This window comes from Schistocerca cancellata, chromosome 12, assembly GCF_023864275.1.
Source record: "Schistocerca cancellata isolate TAMUIC-IGC-003103 chromosome 12, iqSchCanc2.1, whole genome shotgun sequence".
Taxonomy (NCBI): domain Eukaryota; kingdom Metazoa; phylum Arthropoda; class Insecta; order Orthoptera; family Acrididae; genus Schistocerca; species Schistocerca cancellata.
In genome coordinates, this window is record NC_064637.1 from 166373520 (window position 1) to 166390294 (window position 16775).

The 16775-nt window shown below is 40.0% G+C and overlaps 1 protein-coding gene across 5 annotated transcripts in view; it reads right to left on the minus strand.

Moving 5' to 3' along the window:
* Positions 1 to 16538, minus strand: part of LOC126109874 (SAC3 domain-containing protein 1) — a 92024-nt gene extending 75486 nt beyond the window's left edge. For 2 of the 5 annotated variants that reach the window (XM_049914945.1, XM_049914942.1), the window contains exons 1-3: positions 15637 to 16016; positions 15126 to 15347; positions 3611 to 3772 (exon numbers count right to left, since the gene is read on the minus strand). In XM_049914945.1, coding sequence (XP_049770902.1) covers positions 3611 to 3772; positions 15126 to 15347; positions 15637 to 15713 — 461 coding nt within the window. In that variant the 5' untranslated portion in view covers positions 15714 to 16016. Of the gene's footprint in view, positions 1 to 3610; positions 3773 to 15125; positions 15348 to 15636; positions 16017 to 16345; positions 16417 to 16447 lie in introns of those variants that run through there. The other 3 variants (XM_049914944.1, XM_049914943.1, XM_049914946.1) reach the window with 3 other exon arrangements.
* Between the last annotated feature and the right edge of the window lie 237 nt (positions 16539 to 16775).

Sequence of the window (16775 nt, forward strand, 5' to 3'; positions counted from 1 at the left end):
TGTTCATGTGGCAGAAGAAAGCAATTAGGGCAATTACAGGTATTAAAAGCCAAGAATCATGTCGAAAGCACTTTAAGGAACTTAACATCTTAACATTACCTTCTCTGTGTATAAAAATGTGTCTTCTTTCCATAAAAAAAAAACAAATACATACCTTACCTTCCAGAACAGATGTTCATTCACATGATACCAGATATAAAAACAATCTTGATGTAGACTTTACTAGGCTATCTAAGGTCCAATGTAGCTTTAAGCGAACAGGATTAAAATTATATAACAAGTTACCACAAGCACTGAAAGACCTACAAGGTGATGCCTTCAAGAAGCAGCTGCACAAATTGTTAGCTGATAAGTGTATCTATGATGTAAAGGAATTAGAATGTAGTAGAGAGTGAGAGTAACTATGATGTAAAGGAAATTGGAATGTAGTAAAGAGTTAACTATGATGTTAAGGAATTATAATGTAGAGAATAACTCTTTATCCTCATGTAATGTAATCTGAATGCACATAGTTTCCCAATTTTAGATTCACTATCAAATGTAATGTCAAAACTGTCTATTTCAACAAATGTTGGCTAATGACAAGTAATACATAAAATAAATAAATAAAGTTTGTTGTGAATACTTCTGCTGCTGATCACATTATCCTGGTTTCCAAAATGCCCAGGTAACTATCACAGTGACTCATCCTTTCCTTTCCTCTGTAGGTGGATCATTTCAACATGTTTTTTCTGCTGGGTTATAGGTGTTGGATAGCCCGAGAGATTCTTAGATTGTCACTGCAGATGAAGTATTTGCTAGCACAATTTGACCTACCAACCCTACAGCCATCAAAATCACATATAATTAAAAAATGCAGACTGTGATCTAATTAGCTAGAGAAACCTTTAGGGCATGTTCAGGAAATAAAATGCAGCCACGGAGCCCCTGCTTACGCTCATCAGTGTAAAGTACAACAATGATTTAGTATTTAGATGAAATTCTCAAAAACATGGATTTGAAAACAAAGTCAGGTGCACTATTCCTTTCACCCTGATAAATCAAAAATAATTACGGGTCTGTTTATTAACCAGGCAGTTGAACAACTGCACCTTTAATGAAGCACAGTCGTGTGGTCCACATTAATTGTTATTAGGCTGTGGTTCCCTCAAATTCCAAATGGCCTAAATGCTCGCAGGCCATTTATAAAGTTCTCTCCATTGTGTGTGTGTGTGGGGGGGTGACAGTAGGGAATCTCGGTGTCCGAGGCATCGAGAGTGTAGACACGACAAGCGCTTGTTGGCAAATTGTGAGTGGGGCTCACCACCCTTGTCAAAGCAGCTGGTGGGAATATGTCCCATCTTATAAGTTCCTGTTGCCAGCCAAATACCCTCACAGTGAACGAAACAGATGAGTTTTAGGTGTGACGGCATAGCCGCACCGTGAACTGTGCATTCGTAGTCGAGGCCAGATCACACAAAAATCTCGTATAACATTCAGTCTACTCTCCGTGACCTATGTCTGAGGCATTTTAATGTATTCGATGCCATTAGGTGTTTGGTCTTCATATCCCTCACGTGCGATAATTCTGTCACCCTCGCACAAATTTCGAAACCCAAAAACATCATTCAACTTAAAAATTGAGTTTTTCATTTTCATTTCAGAAGCAAGACAGGAATGATCAAAATTTACACAGAAACACTGCTTACGAAAAATTTAAAACCTGTGTACGAGCGCACTCCTCTGACCACCTTATAGTCAGTATCGTCAGTTGTGACTGATGAGTAGTTGTCGGGTGATCGGGTAAGGGTCAAGATATCGTAAAGTTGTCAACAAGCATTGAACAGTGAATGGAAGAATTAAGTATGGATGGAATGTCATCAACTGCTGTATCTAACAGTCACACTTGAAAAGATTTCTGAGGGATACCATTCTCCTGCTCAAATCAGTCCAAAGGAATGTCTAAAAAAGTGTCAAGAAAGGAAGGACGTACAAGTACCCAGAGAGAGCCTCAGATGTTCCATTTGTGGAGCCTTCAGAGGACATTACGCCTCTGAATAACGTCAGTCACAGCTTGAAGAAGATACCTACACGGTGCCATCCACGGAGGAAGGACTATCAATTGTATTCCCACTTCTCGCAGTGTGAGATTATCGAGGGTCGAACAGTACTTCCAAACCTGCCAAAAAAGTGACTACGCAGTTCCTGCAATTCTAAGTGCTGGATCATATGCTAGTCGAACACAACTTCTACTACGGTAACTACTTGGCAATGTGACATCCTTCCCGAGTTTCAGAAGGGATACTAACATTATATTCCTCCAGGAAGCCTTGAATCGGCCTAATTAAAAAGGATAGGAGAAGTTTTTTGATCCTTTTTCAGGTACTATGATACCAGTACTGGATCCCTTCTTCATCTGGTGCATTCCTAGGACATGTGTCAGCATAAATACACAAATATCTGCAACCAGTTGCAGTTAGTTAGCTGCGTGTTCCATACAGCACTTTCACAATTTTTAAAGAAAAGGTGTGAAACGAGGATACATATCCACAATATATTTAGGAGCTGGTACATTACCGTTTTTGTAAATCTCACAGTGGAGCAAAAATTTTACAAGAATAAACATATTCTTTCTTTAAACTGCTGTACATACTATCGCTTTTTAATAAATGGTTGTCTATGGAATAGAAAAAATTGTACTGGACTCCTTTCTGAGGCAATAACAGCTTTGGTAATAACGGTCTTTCTTTTTCCAATGTTGAAACTGTGGGAATCACTATTCTCCTCAAACAGCAACAGTTTATCTATGAGAATTATCTTTAGTGAATATATAAGGGGCAGCAAATAAAAGAGGGACAGATGGAAAAAAATAAATTAACTGTTTCAATATTATGAGAGGGAAAGTTGCTACTAACCATATAGTGGAGATGCTGAGTAGCTGACAGGCACAACAAAAAGACTCTCACGATTATACCTTTCCGTCATTAAGGCCTTTGTCAACAATAGACAAACATACGCACACGCAAACAGACTTACGCAAACACAGTGTGAGTTGCGTTTGCAAACACACTCACGCAAACTCAACTCACCCTACGTTTGCGTGGGTGTGTTTTCGTGTGCGTATGTTTGTCTATTGTTGATGAAGGCCTTAATGGCAAAAAGCTATAATTGTGAGAGTCTTTTTGTTGTGCCTATCTGTGACTCAACATTTTCACTATTTGGTGAGTAGCAACTTTTCTTCTCATAATATTTTTACATTCCAGGATTTTGATTGTTTAAAGTAAACTTTTTATTATTTAAAAAATAATTTCCATATCTGTTAACACATTTACACCAATGTGAGACAAGACAATCCGTGACTTCACAGAAAAATATTTGTTGGAGTTAACAAGACTGTACAGATGGTGTGTAAGGGCTTCCCAGCAAAATTTCTGCAGTGCAGTCAAAACAACCTCTGCAACATGAGGGATTGCCCACACCGGGAAGCCAAGTTCCCTTTTCCATATAGGCTATCCTCGAAAAGAATAAACAGCTTTTTTTGACAACGCTATAATCTTCTCGAGCCAATATCCGCATAGAAAACTGTAAAGAGGATGAACAATGAAGGCACGCTCTGCTGTGTGCTACGTACCTATATCCGGCGTACGCCAGAAATCTCGCAATCGGCTCCAGTATCTCCACCGATTCCACAGATGGCGTGCCTTGTATTACCAAATCCTGCCTCACAGCACGCAGGCGGTCGAACACAAAGTCGTACACTTCATTCCAAGGCAGGCTCTGGCTGGGAACAACTCTGAAAGTTTACACGGGTGAGACGTTTATTGAGCAGCATGGCCAATGATCGCATTGCTCAAAAATAAACACATGTTAGTTTCATCTATGACATTAACAATATAAACTGTTTAAAAGAAAGAGAGAGAGAGAGAATGTGCAGCTAACTTGTGACTTGCACCATTTATGTTTGGTCGGTAATCTCTAACCCGATCTTGCTTCAACCACAGAAAGTCACTACATACTGCAACCTGTGTGACAGAGGTTAAAGTAAACCTGCACTCTCAGAATAGTATGATAAGAAGCAATGGGTTTGCAATCGTGAATGAGACAATGCAGTTAGTGAGTACTGTTCATTCAGTCGACACACTCGGGCAGTGCATGCTTTGTCACTTTATGGCAAGACAGATTATCAACACGGAAAGTTGTCAACCAAATTAGTGTACAGAGGGATGGCTGTAAGGCAATGACCAAACACCAATAAAGTTGGGAGAAAAAAGAAACTTGGTGAACACCACAGTAGCATCTGATCACTGACCTCTCTCGTGAGAAACAAAACAATGAAGCTCTTATAGTGGTCAACTGCAGTCAACTACATCAGATGATGATTTTTATATACAATGGTGGTCTGATAATACTGGTAAAAAAAAAAGAAAAATGTTTGTTTCATAAACAACTCACCTTGCTTCTCAACATAGTCTTCTTTGAATGATATACATTTGGTCCAACAATCCTCCAGCTTTTTCATCCAGCCGGAAATGTAGGTTCTGTTGAACTATCACTTCCCCATTTGATGAAAATTTCTTCCCAAAGAAGCTGAAGCTTCAAGTTATGGAATGGCAAAAGTCACTTGGGGCTAAGTCTGGTGAATAGGGTGGATGGTGAACTGCTTCAAAGCTCAGCGCTTTCGCTATTGTTATTACTGATGTGAGGGATGGTGCATTATTCTGGTGAACCAGCACTTTTTTGTGTGCCTCTCTTCGTCTTTTTTTTTTTTAGCCAACACAAGTTTCAAATGATCCAACAATGAAGCATAATAGCGTCCAGTTATGGGTCTCCCCTTTTTCTAGTATTCTATGAGGACTATTCCTTGAGAATTTTATTTTAAAAAAAGACAGTTATCATCTCCTTACCAGCTGACAAAATGGTCTTAGCCTTCTTCAGTGCACTTTAATCAGCCTTTGTCCATTGTTTTGACTCTTGTTTTGACTCAAGTATATAATGACGGATCCAGGTTTCATCAACAGTCACAAATCAGTGCAAAAAGTCTTGCAGATTACATTAAACATCAAAAGACATTGTGTTCAAATGTTGTGCTGGATGTGCTTTTGGTCAACTGTAAGCAACTGTGGCACCAGCATCACTCACAGCTTTTATATAGCTCATTCTCCATGCAGGATTTTAAGCATTAGCTCAGTTGAGATGCCTACAGTCTCAGCGATCTCACAAATTCTTATTCAGCGGTCTCGGATTACCGTATCATCAGTTTTGAAGGCTTTGTGGTGACCCTGACTGAATGGCTGGAATGAGCTTCGTCTTCAGTGCTCGCCCAATCGTATTAAAACTTTTTAATCCAAAATTAAATAGTGTTCAATGGTGGTCTGAGTCCATATGACATACATGCAATTCTGTTTCGATTTGTGTAGCACTCCAACACTTCACCAGAAAAACTGTAATAACAGCACGTACTTCGATTTTCTCCATTTTCAATTGCTGTTGACACACTGATGAATTCAGATAGCTGTCATCAATGAACTGTAAGCCGTACATTGTTGAAATTCTTTATATGACCCTTGAGATAATAAAGCTTATCAGCAATGATGCACAATAAACATTTTCCATTGTTTCACGGAAATTTATCAGAATTATCGAACCACCTTTGTATGTTCACAGAGTCACTATCTGGGCTTGGCCAACTACATTCTGCCAGTTCTGCAACTCGAGTGTGGAGAGGAATCATACAAGATGGAATGGGTGTGGACACAGGGAGAGGGGAGGTGCAAAATGGGGTGAAAATTTGGCAAAAAGTGGCTGATAGCTGCGAGAGAGGCAGCAGATACACGGAGAAGAGACTCAGAACCAGTGTGCCCACTCAGGCTGAAGGCAGTGGGACTGCGTACGGCACACAGCGACGTGGACGGGTGGATCTGGACAGAGGCTGCAGAGAGGAGGTGGTGAGGGGAATCAGGTTCCCGAGGCAGAGGCGGAGGTGGGTGTCGGACAGGGCCTGGCAGAGAAGGAGGTCGGGAGGATTAACAGATCTGAGAATGTGATGCTGGGATACTCAGTTCAGAGACACTGGTGTCTGGTGAAATGCTCAATGACAGAGCACTGAACTCGATTGAAGAGTTATAGAGATAGGCAGCCGGTTGCCGGCGTTCAGTTATCAGCAAGAGGCGCAGTCCTGAGTGCAGTGGCCTGTTTCTCATGTAGAACTGAACTTGAGGCTCTGTTCTGCCGAGAAATCAATTTCGTGGATACGGTAAATGGATTATTAGTTTTAAAAATGATGACAGCGGAGAAACAGGCCTGTAGTTTCCTGCCTACTGTGTTACTTTTCCTGAAACAGAGGCATAATTCTTGACTATATAAGATATAATGGAAAGTTCCCCAATGGAAATGACTCATTCATTATGTTGGTGTAGGGAGATACTCTTCCCAATACACACTATTTCAACGCATCTAGGCCTGTTGTTGTTGTTGTTGTTGTTGTTGTCTTCAGTCCAGAGACTGGTTTGATGCGGCTCTCCGTGCTACTCTATCCTGTGCAAGCTTCTTCATCTCCCAGTACCTACTGCAACCTACATTCTTACGAATCTGCTTAGTGTATTCATCTCTTAGTCTCCCTCTACGATTTTTACCCTCCATGCTGCCCTCCAATACTAAATTGGTGATCCCTTGATGCCTCAGAACATGTCCTACCAACCAATCCCTTCTTCTAGTCAAGTTGTGTCACAAATTTCTCTTCTCCCCAATTCTAGCCAATACGTCCTCATTAGTTACGTGATCTACGCATCTAATCTTCAGCATTCTTCTGTAGCCCCACATTTTGAAAGCTTCTATTCTCTTCTTGTCCAAACTATTTATTGTTCACATTGCCCTTCCATTCATTGGGCACACAAATACTTTCAGAAATGACTTCCTGACACAGCTGTGAGTACCGGACGTGAGTCGTGCTTCGGCAGCTCAGTTGGTAGAGCACTTGCCTGCGAAAGGCAGAGGTCCCGAGTTCGAGTCTCGGTCAGGCACACAGTTTTAATCTGCCAGGAAGTTTCATATCAGCGCACACTCCGCTGCAGAGTGGAAATCTCATTCTGGAAACATCCCCCAGGCTGTGGCTAAGCCATGTCTCCGCAATATCCTTTCTTTCAGGAGTGCTAGTTCTGCAAGTTTCGCAGGAGAGCTCCTGTAAAGTTTGGAAGGTAGGAGACGAGGTACTGGCAGAAGTAAAGCTGTGAGTACCGGACATGAGTCGTGCTTCGGTAGCTCAGTTGGTAGAGCACTTGCCCGCGAAAGGCAAAGGTCCCGAGTTCGAGTCTCGGTCGGGCACACAGTTTTAATCTGCCAGGAAGTTTCATATCAGCGCACACTCCGCTGCAGAGTGGAAATCTCATTCTGGAAACATCTCCCAGGCTGTGGCTAAGCCATGTCTCCGCAATATCCTTTCTTTCAGGAGTGCTAGTTCTGCAAGTTTCGCAGGAGAGCTTCTGTAAAGTTTGGAAGGTAGGAGACGAGGTACTGGCAGAAGTAAAGCTGTGAGTACCGGACGTGAGTCGTGCTTCAGTAGCTCAGTTGGTAGAGCACTTGCCCGCGAAAGGCAAAGGTCCCGAGTTCAAGTCTCGGTCGGGCACACATTTTTAATCTGCCAGGAAGTTTCATATCAGCGCACACTCTGCTGCAGAGTGGAAATCTCATTCTGGAAACATCTCCCAGGCTGTGGCTAAGCCATGTCTCCGCAATATCCTTTCTTTCAGGAGTGCTAGTTGTGCAAGTTTCGCAGGAGAGCTTCTGTAAAGTTTGGAAGGTAGGAGAAGAGGTACTGGCAGAAGTAAAGCTGTGAGTACTGGACGTGAGTTGTGCTTCGGTAGCTCAGTTGGTAGAGCACTTGCCCGCGAAAGACAAAGGTCCCGAGTTCGAGTCTCGGTCGGGCACACAGTTTTAATCTGCTAGGAAGTTTCATATCAGCGCACACTCCGCTGCAGAGTGGAAATCTCATTCTGGATCAGTTGTTTTGCTCCCCAAATAGCAAAACTCCTTTACTACTTTAAGTGTCTCATTTCCTAATCTAATTCCCTCAGCATCTCCCGACTTAATTCAACTACATTCCATTATCCTCGTTTTGCTTTTGTTGATGTTCATCTTATATCCTCCTTTCAAGACACTGTCCATTCCGTTCAACTGCTCTTGCAGGTCCTCTGCTGTCTCTGACAGAATTACAATGTCATCGGCAAACCACAAAGTTTTTATTTCTTCTCCGTGGATTTTGATATCTACTCCGAATTTTTCTTTTGTTTCCTTTACTGCTTGCTCAATATACAGGTTGAATAAAATCGGGGCTAGGCTACAACCCTGTCTCACTTCCTTCCCAACCACTGCTTCCCTTTCATGTCCCTCGACTCTTATAACTGCCTTCTGGTTTCTGTACAAATTGTAAATAGCCTTTCGCTACCCGTATTTTACCATTGCCACCTTCGGAATTTGAAAGAGAGTATTCCAGTCGACATTTTCAAAAGATGCTTGCCTTTCCTTAATCTATCTTCTAAGATAAGTAGTAGGGTCAGTATTGCCTCACATGTTCCAAAATTTCTACAGAATCCAAACTTATCTTCCCCGATGTCGGCTTCTACCAGTTTTTCCATTCGTTTGTAGAGAATTCACGTAAGTATTTTGCAGCCCTGACTTATTAAACTGATAGTTTGGTAATTTTTACATCTGTCAACACCTGCTTTCTTTGGGATTGGAATTATTATATTCTTCTTGAAGTCTGAGGGTATTTCGCCTGTCTCATATATCTTGCTCACCAGATGGTAGAGTTTTGTCAGGACTGGTTCTCTCAAGGCTGTCAGTAGTTCTAATGGAATGTTGTCTACTCCCGGGGCCTTGTTTCGACTCAGGTCTTTCAGTGCTCTGTCAAACTCTTCACACAGTATCATATCTCCCATTTCATCATCATCTACATCCTCTTCCATTTCCATAATATTGTCCTAAAGTACATCGCCTTTGTATAGACCCTCTATATACTCCTTCCACCTTTCTCCTCTTTGCTTAGCACTGGGTTTCCATGCCTTCACTACGTCATCCCTCAAAACTACCCATTCTTCTTCTACTGTATTTCTTTCCCCCATTCCTGTCAATAATCGTTCCCTTATGCTCTCCCTGAAACACTGTACAACTTCTGGTTTAGTCAGTTTATAAAGGTCCCATCTCCTTAAATTTCCACCTTTTTGCAGTTTCTCCAGTTTTAAGCTACAGTTCATAACCAACAGATTGTGGTCAGAGTCCACATCTGCCCCTGGAAATGTCCTGCAATTTCAAACCTGGTTGCTAAATCTCTGTCTTATCATTATATAATCTATCTGAAACCTTCCAGTATCTCCAGGCTTCTTCCATGTATACTACCTTCTTTTATGATTCTTGAACCATGTGTTAACTATGATTAAGTTATGCTCTGTGCAAAATTCTACCAGGTGGCTTCCTCTTTCATTTCTTACTCCCATTTCTTACTCCCAATCCATATTCACCTACTACATTTTCTTCTCTTCCTTTTCCTACTGTCAATTTCCAGTCACCCATGACTATTAAATTTTTGTCCCCCTTCACTAACTGAATAATTTCTTTTATGTCCTCATACATTTCATTGATCTCTTTGTCATCTGCAGAGCTAGTTGGCACATAAACTTGTACTACTGTATTAGGCGTGGGCTTCATGTGTATATCTTGGCCACAATAATGCGTTCACTATGCTGTTTGTAGTAGCCTACCCGCACTCCTATTTTTTAATTCATTATTAAACCCACTCCAGCATTTCCTCTATTTGCTTTTGTATTTATAACCCTGTATTCACCTGACCAGAAGTCTTGTTCCTCCTGCCACCGAACTTCACTAATTCCCACTATATCTAACTTTAACCTATCCATTTCCCTTTTTAAATTTTCTAACCTACACGCCCGGTTAAGGGATCTGACATTCCACACTCCAATCTGTAGAACGCCAGTTTTCTTTCTCCTGATAATGATGTCCTCTTGATAAGTCCCCGTCCGGAGATCCGAAAGGGGGACTATTTTACCTCCGGAATATTTGACTCAAGAGGACGCCATCATCATTTAACCATGCAGTAAAGCTGCATGCCCTCAGGAAAAATTACGGCTGTAGTTTCCCCTTGCTCTCAGCCGTTTGCAGTACCAGCACAGCAAGGCTGTTTTGGTTACCGGTAGCATTGCAAGGCCATCATCCAGACTGTTGCCCCTGCAACTACTGAGAAGGCTGCTGCCCCTGTTCAGGAACCACATGTTTGTCTGGCCGCTCAACAGATACCCCTCCATTGTGGATGTACCTACAGTACGGCTATCTGTATCGCTGAGGCACGCAAGCCTCCCACCAACGCAAGGTCCATGGTTCATGGGGGTGAGTCTGGGCCTACTGACTTAATTTCGAGCTTCGGCACCATTTTTCTCACTTCACACTTTGCAGTTGGAATTAACATATTTGTACTTAGTTCAAAATTATTTACAGGTATCGTATCCATTTGCAGAATTTTTGTTGTAATTTCTTAACAATAGTTGACAAACCACTAGCTGGTGTAGATCATTTATTATTTTATCACCGTCCCTGACCTTCTTTTATATTATTATGCTTCCCCATTTTAATATTCCCACACTGCTCTGATTTTACTCTCTCTGCCAAATATTTCACTGTCATCAGACAACTTTTGCCCTCCAAACCCCAGTACTCAATACTATGGCTCACTGCAAGCCTTTTTGTGGAACTGAAGTACTACTCTATCAGGACTTTTTATATATGCAATTATCAATTTGCTTTCGTAATTCACTGCTACTGCCATAGATCTTTTTTTCAAAAGCCAGTTTACATGATGTTGGGAACTTAACGAATTTTACATTTAGATTGTTTTCTGTATACACTTCATCTCAAACATGGTTTGCCAGTTCTGTTGAAAAATCGTAGAATTTGGCTGTTGACAAAAGTCTTTTGTAGGTCTGCAGCCTGTGGATTTTATTTCCAAACCTGATTTTACTCCATCATTTAGCAAAAATGTTCTGAGAGTGCACAATCTTTGACAATTACTCCATACCTTTACTTGTCCATTTTGTGGTGCACATTCAATCACAAATACTTTGATTGTCTTTGCCCTCGCTGCACTGTTGACCGACAGAAGTGCCAATGCAGTAAACAATGTTTAGCAATTCACTGTTAGTTTCATCAGTCAAACTTGTGTATATGTTTCTACACAAAATTAGACTGTCTTTTGTAGTTGCAGTTTTATCTAAAATTTCCCTTAATTTTCTAGAAACGTCATCCACTCTATCATTAGTGGTCAATAAACACACACAACGGTTAATTTCTAATTGACATCAGGCCCTGTTAAACTGATAGCTGCTATTTTATAGTGTTTTTCCCCATCAACTGAATTAAAATCACTTGCTAATTAGTATTATGTTCCTTTTCTGCAAAAATGTATGATACTCCACCATATCATGAAATCCTACTGATGACTATGATACACTGTATTATGGATTTCTGTCTTTACACTAGTGCTCAGTCAAACATACTACTATGTAGTTCAAATATTGGAGCTCCATTCAAATTATTGTATTTTATTGTTCATTGATTGCATGTTTTGACAAATTTTGTTAAGTCTATGAAATAAGTTGACCCAATGATTTATTTTCTTTGTTACACATACTAATCATGCCTTCTGGAGTGTCAGACTGTCTTGTAAGTGCCTGTCCAGAAATTTATAAATTGATGTGACATTCTTTAGGCACGGAATGCTTTTCTTTTTTAATTGACCCTAAAACAAACCACAGCTTAATGTGATGTCACTATTTCTCTGCCCAATTGTATGTATACTGAATAGAGGTTTTAGCAGCTGATTGCCTCAGTGTTAAATAACTTGGAGAAAGCATATTTGTGTCATCAGCTGTACAATTTCATGTTCATTCTTACCTGTTTTAATTGTTACAATCATCTTCAAGGAGAAAAATATTGTACAGCTACAGATTAACCAGACATTTATGTCATACGCGAGTCCATGTAAACACATTGTACCTTGGCACAATTACAATAGTGCACATTTGGTGATAACACACTTAACTGGTGCCATGTTCTCTGAGAGTTAATCATCTGGTTAAGAAAGATTGATCATACTATTGCTATAAAATTCTAGTTATTTGATTGTGCTTTCTCTTGGCGGAAAAATGAAAACTGCCATAGCCACTTGAATCTCAACAATTACATTCAACTTACTGAATTTTGTACAATAATTCTTCTCATTATACCTGAAATAATTTTTCTTGCAGTTTGTGAATAAAATAATTAAATTCCATAAACCAAAACACTCCTATCAAAGTTAAAAATTTTCTGCATTTGAACAGATGGTATTCGATATCAATATTTCAGCTTGTATGGGATGACTAACGGGTTTTAATAGTTATCTAGATTCCTTTTGCAAACAACAATAATAAAGTCTAGTTTTTGTTTTTTCTCAGCTCCTCAATAGATTCTTTGTGACGAAGACTGAGAATGTCATTCTAGGCCATAACAAAAGCCTTAGCAATAGGCCTTCTTCCCAGTCTCCAACCTGCACTATATATGGTGACAGTTGTGGGGATATGCATGGCTGCACAGATCCCAGACAGAAGGCAATACCTCAGAAACTGCAGAAACAAACCAATGACTGACCTGTACCATAGCCAGACTTACAGTTTTGGTTCAAAGGTGATGATTTGGTTGTGAGTTGTTGATGCCAATGAATGTGAATACTGAGTCTTACTTGTGAAATACTGATATATAATGTAGCTTAATGCCTAGATTAAGTTGAAAGGTGAATGACTGACTGTGAGTTGGCGAAGCAGTACTGAAGGCTTCAGTAAATACAACAGGTATGCCAGTTGATGGTGTGTGGTCTCAGACCTTCAGTGAATTTTAACTGCGACTGATGGTTTAGGCCTACTGCCCGGTTACTTACCTTAACTCAGTCACTGTTTACAGTAATGGACCTTGCAGTGGTTAGTCCACCTGACTGGAGAAGTGAAATATTGTAATTTTTCGGATTTAATAAACATCAGTTTGGCACCAACTCATCTGAGTGACTGGAAAGAGGTATAGGCCTATCAATATTGAGCAGTCAATTTAACTGACCGGAGCTTATTCTCCCTTATTTCATGCTACTCTCTCCAGATACATCTACATCTATACTCTGCAAACTACGTGAAGTGCACTGCAGAGCATATGTCCCAGTTATTAGGGTTTCTTCCCATTCCATTCATGTATGGAGCAGGAAGAATGACAGTTTGAATGCAAAAATTATTCTAATCTTATCCTCACCATACCTATGTGGGCAATACATAGAGGATTGCGGTATATTCGAAAAGTCATCATTTAAAGACAATTCTTGAAAGATTATTAGCAGACTTTCTCGGGATAGTTTACATCTATCTTCGAGAGAGTTCCAGTTCAGTTCCTTCAGTGTTTCTGTGATGCTCCCATGGATCAAACAAACCTTCACGTCGCCATTCGTGCTGCCCTTCTCTGGATACGTTCAATATTCCCTGTTAGTGTTATTCGGTATGGGTCCCATGCACTTGAGGAATATTCTAGAACTGGTTGCACAAGTGGTTGGTAAGGAATCTTCTTAATAGATTGATTGCACTTCCCCAGTATTCTACCAATAAACTGAAGTCTATCACCTGCTTTACCCATGACTGAGCTTACACCCAGGTATTTGTGAGAGTTGGTCAATTCCAACAGTCACTCACTCAATTATAGTCATAGGCGACTATATTTCTTCAGTTTTGTGAAGTGCACAATTTTTACATTTCTGCACATTAAAAGCGTGTTGTCAATCCTTGCAGCATTTTGAAATGTTATCAAGATCCAAACAAATATTTATGCAGCTTCTTTCAGACAGTACTTCATTAGAGATAACTGCACCATCTACAAAAAGGTTGTCGTTTCTATTGATACACTGTATGTATGACTATTTTCTCACCAATAGCATCACAGCATTAAGGAGATACTACAGACGGTCAGTGGGTCTCTTGTTCACATGTCACACTGGCTTCTCAATCTTCCGTTTTGTTCTCATGGAGTCCAATATGGCACAAAACAATGTCTACCAGAATGATAATTCATAAAATAAAAGTGTATTTATTTGCAAATTAAATCTCATAGACGAGATATAAGTTAATTAATTGATTCACTCATAATAAATGTCAACATGAAGGAGAGCCTTCAGGAGTGGGCAACAGATCAAATTATTATTAGATGGCAGCAGAAGCCACTGCAGGCAGCTTCTGTAGACTATACCAGTTACAACAACATGTAATTAATTCTATATCTTTAAAAAAACAGCTACTTTAGGGAGAAAAAAGCCATTGCTAGTAATTTCTTTATAGACACAAAATAGTTACTATGAAATTCTTCCACTCCACTACTTGTAAAATCTCGGTTTAAAACATTACTAGGGCTATAGTATGAAGTAAAAGTTACGTAATGGACTTTGCATCAAAATAAATGTCAAAGACTAGTCCATTATGTAATATAGGTTTTCTTAATAAGGCAAAATGCATTAAAATATCGTGCAAATGTAAACATTACACTATGCTACATGTCAATCTGTTGGCATAAACTTTATTTGGTTTTCATATTTATTAGCTTCATGAATTCACAACCAATTGTCACCTTTTAACTTAACCTAAACCTCTAGCTAGAGTGTACACTGGATATCCCTCTCGCCTCCACATGAAGTACCGTTTATGGTGACAAAGAGATCTGTACCGCTACCCGCGGTACAGGTAAGGCTGGAAAGTGATACAATGACTGTGAGTTGTGGAAGATAATGAATGTGAAAGCCAAATATAGTTTGTAGTAATAGACTGACCCACTTGTAGTGTGGCCTACATTTTTAACGCACTTTTCATCATAAAATTACTACTACAAGGTAAATTATGAAAACGTATATTAGATAATGGAACAAGTCTACAACACGTATTGTAATGCATATTATGTACTACGTAGGGTCGAACATAAACTACGAAAAATGGAAAGGAGGCCCAATACTGAAGTTATACTCATTACCAGAAGTTGTAGTGCAAATAATGGCTTACAGCTGCGTTCCATCATTGCTGATGACTTACTCGGATAAGAGGTATTTTACAGTCTGGAGCAGCACCTGCGGGGGCCGGATATCGTCGGGGTCCGGTGGTCCGTGTCCAGCTGCCGGCCGACTGAAGCTTTTGATTACGCGTTTGTAGTCAGCTCGCCGCCGTGACTTGATAGTTCTTCTGTTTCCAGTTACGGATTCACTTTTCCCCATCTGCACACTTTCCAATTGATGTAGCAAGCCATTTCGCTCTCGCCTAAAAGGGAAAAAAATACGATGGCGCTTATTAAAATACCAAACTCTAATAATTATCAGAGAACAATATATTGCATTCTTTTTCCTTTTTACTTGTGTGGTACAAATGGGTGCCTGACCGACGCAATGTCTCGGTCAAGTGTACAATGAGCATACAGGAGAGTAAAAGTAGGTAACCACATAAACAGATTGCGGTTGAATTCTAAAGCAGAGGGTTTCGAGGAAAGAAATTGTCACTCAAGATATTATTTATGAATAGCATATTGCTCAGTACTCTAGTTCTAACTCACATCCTTATTTCTTTTTCCGGACACATCGACATGCATTTCCCTCGAATGAAGGTATTCATAGTTGAGCAGCTATTCATCTTAAAAGTCACATGTACTACTGCAATTCATATAAACGTGTGAAGATTGCGCTCAACAATATCCAAAATTACGAAATAATAAAGTACATAATTTTTCCCCGATTCCACTGTCGCATGTCGGGATCACTCCTTCTAACATTCCCTGCGCCATGTGGTCTACGACGGTTTCATAAAAGTCAAACTCAGTTCCCCCACATGTAATGCTGTTCCATCTGCATAATATTCCCACGTGTTTACAAACACACAAATGCTACATAACAAACGCCAGAACAAGAGTAAACAAACCAAAGATGGTATTTTTTACCCCATTCAGTCGTTGCTGCGTAATAATAAAGTTTTGTTCACTCAATACCCACTTTCTTTCGTGTAGGTCAGCTTTACCTATCCCTCATAGTTTACTATTTAACTTTATATCTTTATCTGTCTATTACGTATAAACACGATTATGTTCTTGCAGGTTTTAATGCTCAGGTCATATAGCACATACCTGACTGGCAATTTTTGCAGGATTTTACTCTTGATATGAAATGCTAGAAACTTGTTCTTCGCCTCAGTATATTTTCTGAATTGAAATAGCATATGGTTCGAATCTCCCCGAGTAGTGTTATTACAATCATCGTATTAATACTTACAGGAACCTAGGACGTTTTGCAGCTGATGCAATTATCTATAACGAAACACTGCCTGAAAAAAGGTGCGTAAGATTTCAAAGTGTTCAAAGATTGACAACATACCTTAAATGTTCACGAATGTAAAACTGTGCACTTCAAAAAACGAAAAACACAATATCCTGTGACTATAATGCAAATGAGTCACTGATGCGGTCGGCCAATTCACACAGACACCTGGGTGTCAGTCTTTGTAGGAATACGAAATGGAGTAATTACGTAGGCTCAGGCATGGTTAAAGCAAGTACTAGACTTCATGGGGAAGGCACTCAGTCTACAAAGGAGAATACTTACAAATCACTCGTGTGACCAGTTCTAGAATATCGCTCATGTGCCTGGGATCCATACTGAACACGGCTAACAGGGGATGTTGAACGTATACAGAGATGAAGGG